The sequence below is a fragment of the Podarcis bocagei genome (genome assembly GCF_964188305.1).
Source record: "Podarcis bocagei genome assembly, chromosome: 16".
Classification (NCBI taxonomy): Eukaryota; Metazoa; Chordata; class Lepidosauria; order Squamata; family Lacertidae; genus Podarcis; species Podarcis bocagei.
Genome location: NC_138142.1, coordinates 17,183,190 through 17,196,197, shown reverse-complemented (window position 1 = coordinate 17,196,197; position 13,008 = coordinate 17,183,190). Strand labels below are relative to the sequence as shown.

The following is a 13,008-nucleotide window of genomic DNA, read 5'->3' as shown; positions in this document are numbered from 1 at the left end:
CTGCCTGTCAGTGTAGACAATACTGAGCTAGATGGGCCAAGAATCTGAATCAGTCTAAAACAACTTCCTATGTCGTGTGATATGGTCAGTTTATTTATTTACACTTACCGTATTTTTTGCTCTATAAGACTCACTTTTTCCCTCCTAAAAAGTAAGGAGAAATGTGTGTGCGTCTTATGGAGCGAATGCAGGCTGCGCAGCTATCCCAGAAGCCAGAACAGCAAGAGGGATTGCTGCTTTCACTGCGCAGCGATCCCTCTTGCTGTTCTGGCTTCTGAGATTCAGAATATTTTTTTTCTTGTTTTCCTCCTCCAAAAACTAGGTGCATCTTGTGGTCTGGTGCGTCTTATAGAGCGAAAAATACGGTACATCCCATCTGCCATGGATGCTTTAGCTGAGATTTCTGCATTACAGGGGGTTGGACTAGATGACCCTCGGAGTCCCTCCCAAGTCTACGATTCTATGTTTCTATGTTCCCACAAAGTGGTGTACATGGTTTTTCCGCTCCTCATTTCATCTACCCAACAACCCTGTGAGGGTAAGCTAGACTTGAGAAATAGTGACTGGCCCAAGGTCACCCAGTGAGCTTCATGGTTGAGTGGAGATTTGAACCCTGGTCTCCCAGGTACCAGTCTGACCCTCTAACCACCACTGCAGTATGCTGGTTCTGCATCATCCATTGCTGGCAGAAAGGACACACTTCCTTTCATTCACACTCACCTGTGTGTGTGTGAACACATCTGTGCACAGGATTGGGCCAGAGTTGTAGAACATTGTCTCTGGGCTGAATGATGCAGGGGCTGATGGGAACTGTAGTCCAAAATGGCAGGAGGGCACCAGGTTGAGTGAGTCTGCACTGAAGTGTGGGACTGAGAGCCAGCGTGGTATAGTGGTTAAAGCATTGGTCTGATTTCATCTTGAGCTCCATGGAGAAAAAGGTGGGATATAAATGCAGTACGTTAATATAAATATATAAAATTATTCAGAACAAAGTGAAGGTATCTTTCTTCTGGCTGCAGGCGAAACTCTCCATGTCTTGATTTAAAGCTTATTAGGGCCGCTAGACTAGACAGCACTTAGCTCTGAATCTGAGATCCTGTAGAAAGTTAAGAAACAGGTCCCCAAATGCATGTTAGGGCTGAAGGTGGGGTCCCGAGTTTTGAAAGGTTGAAGACAACTGCTGTAGGGGAAACTCTGCAGGCCAACAGCTCATTTCCCCTAGCAAGAGGCATTTTTTTAAAAAATGCTTTTTGAGACCCCTAGTGGATCCTAGGGGAAGCGCAGCCCCAAATACCTGTACGGTACTGTATTCATGTATATGCTATTACTGTGCAATCCCAACTTATACACATTTAACTTGTGCCATTTCAACCAGCCTGCCTTCAACCAGGCAGGCTGATTGAAATGGCACAAGTAAAATTGAAGCCAACCAGATGCCCTAATGGGAAACCCACAAGCAGTCCCTGAGCACAAAAGCCCCCTCCCTTCCTGTAGCTTCCAGCACTTGGTATTCAGAGGCATTACTATCTCCAACTGTGGAGGCAGAGCATAGTAGCCACTGACAGCCCTCTCCACCATGAATTTGTCTAATCCTCTATTAAATCTATATAGGCTGGTGGCCATCATTGGCTCCTGTGGGAGCGAGTTCCATAGTTTAACTATTAAGCCCCCATGTGAGACAGGTAACACCCACACTCCTTCCAACATCCTCCTCTTCCTCCCTTCTCTCACATGCTTTTAAGTTAGGCCTGCTTTTCCAGGAGCAGCCGAAGCTACAAAATGCCCCTCCGGCCAGCAATTGCAAACCTTGGTTTGACCCTGCGGTGTGCTGTCCGGTTTCAGGAAAAGGGTTGATGTGGCTAATGCATGGTTGAGATTTCTCTCTTGACTTTTCTGGGTCTGAAAGCACCTTTGTTGTTTTGCCTTTGTCTGCTCTCTACCTTGGCTTAAACCTCGCTTCTCTGCAGGTGGCTGGTGAATACAAGTACCACCCAGAATGCTTTGCGTGTATGAGCTGCAAGGTGATCATTGAAGATGGCGACACATATGCATTGGTGCAGCACTCTGCCCTCTACTGGTAAGGGGACGTTAGAAGCCCATATTGCAACTGTGGGGGGCAGGGGGGTGGAATGCAGGCAGGGGGGTCCAATGCTTGGACTACTGCAATACGCTCTATGTGGGGCTACCTTTGAAGGTGACCTGAAACTGCAATTAATGCAGAATGTGGCAGCTAGACTGGTGACTGGGAGTGGCCGCCGGGACCACATAACACTGGTCCTGAGAGATCTGCATTGGCTCCCAGTACGTTTCCGAGCACAATTCAAAGTGTTGGTGCTGACCTTTAAAGCCCTAAACGGCTTCGGTCCTGTATACCTGAAGGAGCGTCTCCATCTCCATTGTTCAGCCCGGACACTGAGATCCAGTGCCGAGGGCCTTCTGGCGGTTCTCTCACTGCGAGAACTAAAGCTACAGGGAACCAGGCAAAGGGCCTTCTTGGTAGTGGTGCCCGCCCTGTGGAACGCCCTCCCTTCAGATGTGAAGGAAATAAGCAGCTATCTTCTCTTTAAAAGACATCTGAAGGCAGCCCTGTTTAGGGAAGTTTTTAATATTTAACGCTGTATTGTTTTTAACACTTGATTGGAAGCTGCCCAGAGTGGCTGGGGAAACTCAGCCAGATGGGCGGGGTATAAATAAATTATTATTATTATTATTATTATTATTATTATTATTATTATTATTATTATTATTATTATAGGTGGGGAGAGAGGAGGGATGGATCTGGCAGTTCCAGCATAACGTTCTCCACTCTTCTGTTTAGTGGCAAATGCCATAACCAGATTGTTCTGACGCCGATGATTGAGAGGTTGTCCACCGAGTTCCTGTGTGAACAGCTGCCCTACACGCTGACCCTCATCTCCATGCCTGCGGCCACTGATGGCAAGCAAGGATTCACAGTGGCTGTCGAAGGTGGCTGCTCAACCTATGCCACTAGCGTCCAAGTGAAAGAGTGGGTGATAAATCAGTTTGTATACTGCTTAATGCCAAAACACATGTCTAAGCCAAGTTTAAGTATAAAAGCCAATCACACAAGCATTACAGTATAAATGCTTGTAGTTAAAATATGCAGTTAAACAATACAATATTAAATTGCTGTGTTGTTTAATTGCCTATTTTAATTATGGACATTTATGCTGTTTGTCCTTCTTAGAGACTCTGGTTGAGAGATCAAAGGGAATGATTGTATCGTATACAAAAGACTTGCTTACTTTAGCTCTTCCTTTTCCCTCTTCGCCATGTTGACATATAAAGGTCTCCCTCAAGGCTGTATATATATCTTTTTAACTTTGGTTTTGTATCGTCGTGACTCTGCACAATTGGAGTTATCATGTTCCCAAAGCTTTAAGAGACTGGTAAATGTACAGTATTTATTGAGAAGATATGTTCCCTTTGACACCTCAAGTGGGCCTGAGAAGATTAAGACTGTCCAGAAAATGGTTTAGTCATTAATAATGTCAAATCTGAAGTTTTTTTTACTCAAGGCAGGAAAACTAAACACAAGTAACTGTTTAATTCTAAAGAGCCAGAGCTGATGAAATCTCCCAGTTACCTTACCATAACCTTCTCAGCCTCAGCACCTTGGACTTTACAAATAAAGAAAAACAAATAGCCTGCTTTAAATCTTTAAACAGACTGCTGAATTTTTAATAACCAGGGATAGTCATTGTGACAGTTTAAAATATTTTTTTAAAGCAAGAATAAGACTGATATGCATTCTTGCTGTGAAAATTTGGGGCATTGCAGATTTTACTAAAATTGAGAGTTCAAAGCGATTTTGTTTGTGTGTGTGATTTTAGGGGTTTCAAAAATTACCCCAGCTTATTTAATCAGAGCAGAATCAGGCATGGAAACGGTTTCTGGTCTAAATTATGTCAGGGTGATAAATTACTGGTGTAGTAGAAATCAGCTGATGAAAGACAGGTTTCCTGATATGTTTTTAGAGGAACAGAGATCAAACAGTCTAGGAAACTTTTCACTGCGAAACTTTCAGGACTATTATCCAGATATTTTGGATTCTCTTTACAGGCACTGAATCCACTGGGAAATGTCACTAGAAATATTTTTAAATAAAGAGTTTTGGAAGTAGGAATACAAACTGGTATAACTGCCCTCACATCCTCAAGAACAGCGAAATGGTTAGCAAGTGTAAAACTTCAGCACCAATTTGAAAAAATACTTATTTTCTATGACAGTGGAATATCAGAAAGCTTTTTCTCAATTTGAACAAATGGAATCTATGATAGAATTGGGGGAGGTCTAATGGCAAAACAGGCCAAGGTAGAAGGTGTGTCTGTGAGGAACCAGTACTGGAGGATGTGGCTGATAATAGAGAACAGGGAAGAGCCCACCCAGAGATGACTATAGGCAGCATTGCCTGGGGTTGGACTAGATGACCGTTGTGGTCCCTTCCAACTCTACAGTTCTAGGTTTCTATTTCATTAAATTGTCATGGAGATATGAAGACATCACAGTGCTAAATGTATCTTGACAATCTACTAATGTCACCTTTCTATATTTTTCTTCTCTTAGTCATGTTTATTTTTTTTATAAGCAAAACTCCGATTATTTTAAGGATAATATGTAATTTATTTGTTAATTTTAACACTGGCTACTGCACTTTTATGGAAGTTTCACTCTTCTGTGGTCTTTGGAGTAGTGCAATTCATGTTGTTACTCCTTGAAGACCCAGAAAAATAAAAATAGCTCTGCTGTCACATGACCCTCCCTCTTTGTTTATAGAGTCAACCGACTGCATATTAGTCCTGATGTCCAGAACGCTATTCACCCTGGAGACAAGATCCTGGAAATCAATGGGACCCCGATTCGCACACTACAAACAGAAGAGGTACAGCCTGGACATATTTTTTAAGTTCACTTCTTGCTCCTGGTGATTTGGGAAATAGAACAGAATGGAGAAGAGAGAATAGCTCAGGGCTGGTGCAAATGCTTTGCATGCAGAAGGGCTCAGGATTGATCCATGGCATTGCTATAAAGATCTCTGATGGGAACCCTGGAGAACAGGTGCCAGTTGACCAGCCTTGTGCCCTCCAGGTGTTTTAGACTACAACTCCCATCAGCCCCTGTGTCATATGGCTGATGGGAGTTGGTGAAGGCTGGAGTAGACAACTCTGCGCTATAGATGGACCAATAGACAGACTTGGGTATAAGGCAGGGTTGTTGTCTTTTCTTAGCCACTGGGGCCTTTGGTCTGGTCCCTCAGTTGTCTTCAATATATCTCAAGGCACAAGCAAAGTTCTCACATTTGTGAGTTGTGGGCAATTCCTTCTCTTTCACATGTGGCATAAATACAAGCCCCCTCACTGGAATATGGGCTACTGCAAACAGTTAGAACAACATAGGTTTTTAAGGTGCCGCAAGATTCTAACAAAATTTATTAGGGCATAAAAAGCTTTTGTGGACTGAGGGCCACTTTGTCAGGTGCATTATTTGTTTGTTCATTTATTTTGTAATGTTTATACACTGCTTGATTGTAAACCCCCCCAAAGCGATTTACAAAAAAGATAAAGCAATAAAATTGTTGAGAAGAATTAACAATAATTCAAGACATTCAAAAAGTTAAATTAACAGTACTCTGAAAACAGATTAAAACTCAAATCAGCTTTCTAAACAACTGGGTAGGCCTGCCTAGACAAAAATGTTTTTTGCATGTGCCAAAAAGTGTGAAGGCGCCTGCCTGGTGTCAATAGGCAGGGAGTTCCGAAGTGTAGGTGCTGTCATGCCAAAAGATCAAGTTCTTAAAAATGCAGAATTGGTTTTATGTGGCACCTGTAACTGCACTAATTCCAGCTGTTAAAGGATTTACAGTCAAAACCAGCACTTTGAATTGGGCCCATGAACTAATTGGCAGCCTGTGCAGTCAGGCCAGTATAATATGCTCAAACTGTTTTCCACTGGCGAGCAGCCTGGCCGCCAAATTCTGCACCAGCTGAAGTTTCTAAACTTTCTTCAGAGGCAACCCTATGTATAACGTGTTGAAGTAATCTGACCCAGAGGTTGCCAGTACATAGACGACAGAAGTTAGGCTATCCCTGTCCAAATGAGATACAGCTAGGCCACCAGCCGAAGCTGATGGCAGGCACTCCATGTCTCTGAGGCCACCTGAACCTCAAGCAAAGCAAGGGTTCCAGAAGTACCCCCAAGCTATGTACTTCAGAGGGAGCGTAGCCCTATCAGGAGCAGGTAACATCCAATCCATCCATTCTAGGGAACCCCCCTCTAACAGTGCCTGAGTCTTAAGCTGGATTGAGCTTCAGTTTGTTGGCTTTCATCCAGTCCGTTAATGAGGCAAGGCAATGGTCCAGCACATCCACTGCCAAATCTTCAGATGTAAAGGAGAAGTACAGCTGTGGGTCATCAGCATATTGCAGGCATATATGCACACATTGTTTGGTGTAGGATTGTAAGCAGTGAGGAGAAGAAATGCAGAGAGTACAGAGACAGCAATAATTACATAATTAACTGTGGACAGTCACAGAAACCTGCGTCCTGATTTGCCCATGAGTAAACCTCTTGTAGGCTGAATTGAGGCAAAGGTTGAGGTTTTTGTGTGAGGTTAGTTTACCAATGCCAGGATGCCTGAGCTATCAACAACTTTCTGTTTGAATGACCCCTGGAGATGCTCCCTTGGAGGTCTCTCTCGCCCTCAATGTGCAACTTCCTTATTCCTGGGTTCACTTCTCAGATAGAGGATCTGATTCGCAAGACGAGCCAAACCCTCCAGCTATTGATCGAGCATGACCCCGTCTCTCAGCGCCTCGACAGACTGCGTCTGGATGCCCGGATGCCCGGGCGCACGAAAAAGCCCTCTTCTCCCTGCCCTATATCAGCTCTGGACCTGAAGGAGAACCTGGAAGGAACGCTGCGGCGTCGCTCCCTCAGGTACCAAGGCCAGGGGAGGCTACCCCCAAAATTTTTACTGACTTCCAACTATCATTTTATTTTGGCTATATAGCTTTTCACTTTGCAGGAGGTTGGACTAGAGGAATTTAGGCTGACCCCTCTAACACAGTGCTCCTCTCAACCTGGCACCCTCCAGCGGTTTTGAACTGCAGTATTCTCCGCTGGCTGAAGCTGATGGGAGTTGTGGACCAAAACATCTGGAAGATTCCATTTTGGGGAAGGCCTGCTACTCTAATGCGTGTATCCAACATATTCCTGCCTCCTGCCCTACTTGCTGCTAAGGACTACTAAGAGCCAGTGCAGTGCAAAAGTTGGACTAGGACTTTGGGAGACCAGGGTATGAATCCCCTCTCAACCATGAAGCTCCCTGGGTGACCACGGGCCAGTCATTGCCTCACAGTCCTACCTACCTCACAGGGTTGTTGTGGTGATCATATGAGGAGAGGGAGAACTATGTACATGTCAGGGACTGGAATGAAGAGGAAGAGGAATGGTGGCAATCACCCCCTACCCCTTCTCCTGTAGCTGAGGGAGGTTGTGTTGAGTTACAGCCAAACTATGAGGGAGATAACAACTCAGAGACAAGCGAGCAGCTAAGTTATGAGGTGTTAGGAGAAGCAGGGGGAGAGACAGAGCAGCCAGCGGACACTTCATTTGACAGCATAGATGATCCGCCGTCCCCTAGAACCCGAAGTTCATTAAGGGTGCAAGAGCAGCGGACACAGAGGCATTTGACCATGGGGGACCACCATAGGGTCAGATGCTGTTGGGAAAGAGGGAGTTGCTCACTCTGGCTCCTCCGCCTTCCATCATGGAGGAAGGACTGGATTCTTTGTCTTCTGCCGTAATGGCTGAATAAATCATGAGCCTTCTTGTTTCTTCCCTGCTTCTTGAAACCATTGGGGGGAGGGAGAGAATTCCTCAAGCCTGACAGTACATCACATTGAGCTCCTTGGAGAATACAGTGGTTTGTAACTGTGATAAATAAGGACAATATTGGGTAAGTTTGGTACCAAGACATAAGTCACATGAACTTTGACAAGAGTGCCCCAGGACAAAAGTTCAAGGTTCCTATATAGATTTACAAAGCCCTGAACAACTTGGTTCCATGATACTGTTGTAAATCACTGTAGTACGTTTTTTATGAAACATGTAAATATTTTTTATAATAATAAATGTTGTTTTTTTAAGTGCCCCCCCCCTCCTGTGATCACGGCACAGTGCATCCAATCTGATTTCGTTTTGTGTGGCGTACTAAATGCAGCCTTGAATTTGATCACAGTGTGGCTTCTTTTATACTGTTGTTACACATGTTCATTTATTATGGAGCGTGGTCTGGCGAACCTAGGTGTGCTCTGTGTGCATCTCTTCCTCCCATCCCAATGAGCTGGAGAACAGGGAGCCTGCAGCTTGGACTTCCAGCAAAAGATCTAACCTTGGTTGCGTCTTCCACTCCAGGCGAAGCAACAGCATCTCCAAGTCCCCTGGCCCCAGCTCCCCAAAGGAACCCCTCCTCCTCAGCCGGGATATCAGCCGTTCTGAATCGCTCCGCTCATCCACAAGTGGTTCCCAGCAGATCTTCCGCCCCTGTGATCTGATCCACGGGGAGGTTTTGGGAAAAGGCTTCTTCGGCCAGGCTATCAAGGTGAGGAAACTGTCGCAGATACTCGCTTACCTTTCTCTCCCAACAGATCCCCCTACCCCGGAACGGGGCATGTCTGCTTCTCACATTAATGGTGTTTCATTAATCAGGATCATCATTTGTCCCATCAGGTTTCTCCCAGCAATTGCTTCGCTGTTCCATTTGCTGTCCTTGAAATTGGTGCAGCTGACACTGAATGGGAAAGGGCCATAGCTCAGTGGTTGTTAGAGCATCTGCTTTGCTTGCAGCAGGTTCCAGGTTCAGTCCCCAGCATCTATAGGTAGGGCTGGGAGAGGCTCCTGCTTGAAACCCTGATGCCATTGCTGCCAGTCAGTGTAGACAGTGCTGAAGTAGATGAGCCAATGCCTGACGTAGTATAAAGCAACTTCCTACACATCTCTGACTGCAGAGTTTTAAGTTGGCTCTCCCCACCTTCATCCTGATCTGGGGCCCAAGAGCCTGAGTAGCCATAGCTAAGCTTCTTTGGCACTGATGCTCTGTTTGCCAATCATTTCATCTTCTGTCAAAACTTTGTGCTTGAGCCAATTCTCCTGTTTAGGAAAAAGGTGGCCCTGTTGGACCACAGCTTCTCAGCCTGAGTTCATCCGTGGCCCTGCTCCATCCTCCAGAACACCTGGAGTTCTGATTTGGGGATAGTCTGTCCTATATTTTGACTCTGGCACAATGTGGAAGCAAGATTCAGGACGGAGAAAAGAAAGTACTCCTTCATGCGGTGCACAATTAACCTGTGGAACTCGCTGCCACAGGAGGCTGTGAAGGATACCAACCAAGATGGCTTTAAAAGAAGATTAGGAAAATTCATGTAGACGAGAGCTATCCACGGCTACCAGCCACGACGGCTGTGCTCTGCCCACCACAGCTGGAGGCAGCGATGCTCCTGAATCCCCATTGCTGGGAGCTACAGGATCCCCATTGCTGGGATCTACAGGAGGGGAGAGGACTCTAGTGATTGTTTCCTGCTTGTTGGCATCTGGGGCATCTGGTTGGCCCCTGTGAGAACAGGGTGCTGGGCCAGATGGGCCATTGGCCTGATCCAGCAAGCTCTCCTTATGTTCTTATGACCCTGGGAAGGGGCTTATAACCATGCCCTGTTTCAGCCTGCATCCTTGGGTATATGCCACATTCCAGCTCTTTACCTTTTCTTACTAATGAACCTGTTTCTTCTCCTTCTCCTTCCTCTTCTGTGGGTAGGCACGTAGCAGGTGCAGGTAAGCCCAATGCTCTCTTTGCAGCATGCCTTGTGATGAGCATTCCCACTCAGGCGAGAGCCCTCAGACTAACCCCGGCCTCTGATTTGTGCACGCTGCCCACCCCCACCCTGGGCTGCAGCCAACGCCCCAACACCCCACATTCTGCAAGGCTACTGCGTTGGTTGGAGGGGGGGAGCATCCGGCTTGCCCTTGCCTTCTGAACGTCCTTTCTGCATGGCCTTCCTTTTAAAGGAGACGTACAACAACCTAGCACCCTCCTCTCCTCTGCTGCTGCACATTTGTTTTGGAAAAGCAGGGGACTTTTAGATTACCTGCAAAAAATGTAATACCACTTACTGTAGTAAAAAAACAGCAACAACTATGCTGTTTACATAAAGTCAATAACAATACAAACAACATTCAAGTAAAAAAAAAACCTAGATAAAAGCAAAACAAAACTATGTATCACAAATAAAACTGGTTAGGACTGCTGGTTGTCGTCGTCTTCTGTTTCAGTCACAGGGGTGTCAAACGTCTCAGGCAAGTTGCTGCCCCTCATTATGTGCTTGACCAGTCAGGCCCAGTGCAGGTTACATCCTCCGATTCTTGTCTTCTAATTCAGAATCTAATTCAGACATCTGATATGTATATCCATTCATTCATTCATTATTGATTGATTGATTGATTGATTGATTGATTGATTGCGTTTATATCCTGTCTTTTACTCCAAGGAGCTCAAGTTAGCATGCGAGGTTCTCCCCTCATTTAATTCCCACAACAGCCCTGTAAGGTAGGGTAGACTGAAAGTGAGTGACTGGCCCAGGGTCACACCCAGTGAGCTTCGTGGCAGAGTGGGAGGTTTTGAAAGCCCGTCAAAGTAGATAAATAGGTACTGCTCCGGCGGGAAGGTAAAAAGTGTTTCCGTGCGCTGCTCTGGTTTCGCCACATGACCCGGCCACATGCTGGCCACATGACCCGGAAGCTATACGCCAGCTCCCTCGGCCAATAAAGCGAGATGAGCGCCGCAACCCCAGAGTCATCTGCGACTGGACCTAACAGTCAGGGGTACCTTTACCTCCCAAACCCTAGTTCCACACTCTTTAAGTGCTACACCACACTACCGCTCTAATTTTAGGACCCACCCTATTTTTGCAATTTTATGTTGTTTAAATGTTGTGTTTTAAATTGTTGTAACCTACCCTGGGACCTTAGGGCGAAGGGCAGGTAATGAACTGAAATAATACTATTAACAACAGTAACAAAAATTATAGCGATCATAAATGACAATATAGCGGCTCTTCACTGCTGAAGGCATCAAGATGGGGATATGACACACAGAGCTCAGCATACCTCTCCCTTTGGTTTGCTTTCAGTCTCTTCATTACAGGCCTTGTTCACATCGTCACCAGCTCTCTTTCTAAGCGGATAGACTGAAACAAGCTCTCTAAAACAGGAGGCTTTCTTTTGGGTTTTCCAGGCCTAAAAGTGGGGTGTTCCGTTTCTCTGCTTCACAGAAGCGATCTTGTTAGCACAGCGGACAGGTGTAAACTGACAAGAATCCGCCCACTGTGTTCAGACAGCCCTCTAAACCTTGGGCTGGAGGTACAGGAGCAAGCCATGAGCTCCCTCCTTGGGTGTGCACACACATTACTTCCTGCTTTGATCAAGTAATGTGTTAATTCCCAAGTGTGAGAGGAGGACAGGAGGTCTGTGGGAGTGCAGAGCTCCTTCCTGATTCTGCCAAGTGCAACCCTTAAGAGGCCTGGGGAAGTCACTCTGCTGCCAGTGACCCTTTACGGAGATCTTGCAAGGGTCAGTGAGATCATGCAACGGTTTAGAAGCGCCGTGTTAAGTTCTTCTCACTTTTGCTGTTCAGGTGACTCACAAAGCAACAGGGAAAGTGATGGTGATGAAGGAGCTGATCCGTTGTGACGAGGAAACGCAGAAGACCTTCTTGACAGAGGTAGGCACAGCTGTTTCAAGCAGGTCCTGAAACGGGTGCATTAAGCTGTCCTGCTATACAGCAGCCTCGATAGGAATGGGGGCTCAGGAAGATCACCCCATGGCTGCCCACTTAGAAGAGAGCAAAAGAACATTATGTCATTATGTCTTTGGCTTTTAAGCCGTGCAGATAATGCCCAAGACTTGGGTTGCATTTAATGTTGCACATCGCTCTGGAGAGCTAGAGCTGGGCTGAAATGTGTTGCTGCAGAATGGCAGATCAAGTTGATGAATTATGTCGAAATGACTAAAATGACCGGAAGAATCAGGAAGACCAAAAATTTTAATAAGGAATGGGGAAAATTTATAATTTATCTTAAAAACCATTGTAAACAGTTAAAATCATTAGTAGGATTGGAATAACCCTTGTAGTTTAATGGTGAATTTTGGACACAATGGAGAGGTAAAAGATTTGGATTATTATAAAAGATGCAGGAGGAAATGATTGACAATAGGACACACAAAGGGGGGAGGAAGGAAGTCCAGGAGATTCTTTGGAATCTTGTTTCTATGTTGTATGTTGGATATGTGACTGTAAAATTTTTATCTGAAAAAAACAAATAAATAAATTTATATATAAAAAAGAAATATGTTGCTGCTTGAAGTGAGGCCCCAGTGCCCCTCCATTTGCCAGCGATGACATTGTTAAACCTCTTGCTGCACCCTTCAGACACCAGTTCCTGTTTCCCATCAAACTTACCACTCCACAGTGTTGGCTATTTGCAGTATGGTAGCGCTGCAGAGAGCTTGCTGGGGAGACCATGCATTAAAAAGGGACTCAAAAAGTACTTAAACAAGGTTTTAATTACAAAAACAAAAACTCCTTATACACTAAATACATCACCAGCAAACCAGACCCAACCACCAACCCATCCCCCAGGGTAATGGGAGAGCTAGGTACTGCTCCTTATATACTACACCCAATTGTTGACACAGCTTAATCAATACAACTCAGCAGCACCTGCTATGTTTCACAGCTGTAATGCTGGGTCTCGTTATTTTGCTCTGGCCCTTGCTCTGGCCCCTTAAAGATGTACACATCGAGTGGAACAATGATGAACCTTTACATTTAAAGAAACCATTCAACACACAGTTCCACCCGGTTTTGTTTATGTACTTTCTTGCATGTTTATATTTCATTTCCATTTTTATTTCTTTTCTTTTTAAAAAAGTATT

At 45.2% G+C, this 13,008-nt stretch overlaps 1 protein-coding gene across 4 annotated transcripts in view; it reads left to right on the top strand.

The window, feature by feature from the left end:
- LIMK2 (LIM domain kinase 2) overlaps positions 1 to 13,008 on the top strand; it is a 48,450-nt gene that overhangs the window by 26,781 nt on the left and 8,661 nt on the right. For all 4 annotated transcript variants that reach the window (XM_081174892.1, XM_081174895.1, XM_081174894.1 and 1 more), the window contains 6 exons: positions 1,968 to 2,077; positions 2,819 to 3,007; positions 4,798 to 4,903; positions 6,761 to 6,957; positions 8,437 to 8,623; positions 11,708 to 11,794. In XM_081174892.1, coding sequence (XP_081031018.1) covers positions 1,968 to 2,077; positions 2,819 to 3,007; positions 4,798 to 4,903; positions 6,761 to 6,957; positions 8,437 to 8,623; positions 11,708 to 11,794 — 876 coding nt within the window. The remainder of the gene's footprint in view (positions 1 to 1,967; positions 2,078 to 2,818; positions 3,008 to 4,797; positions 4,904 to 6,760; positions 6,958 to 8,436; positions 8,624 to 11,707; positions 11,795 to 13,008) is intronic.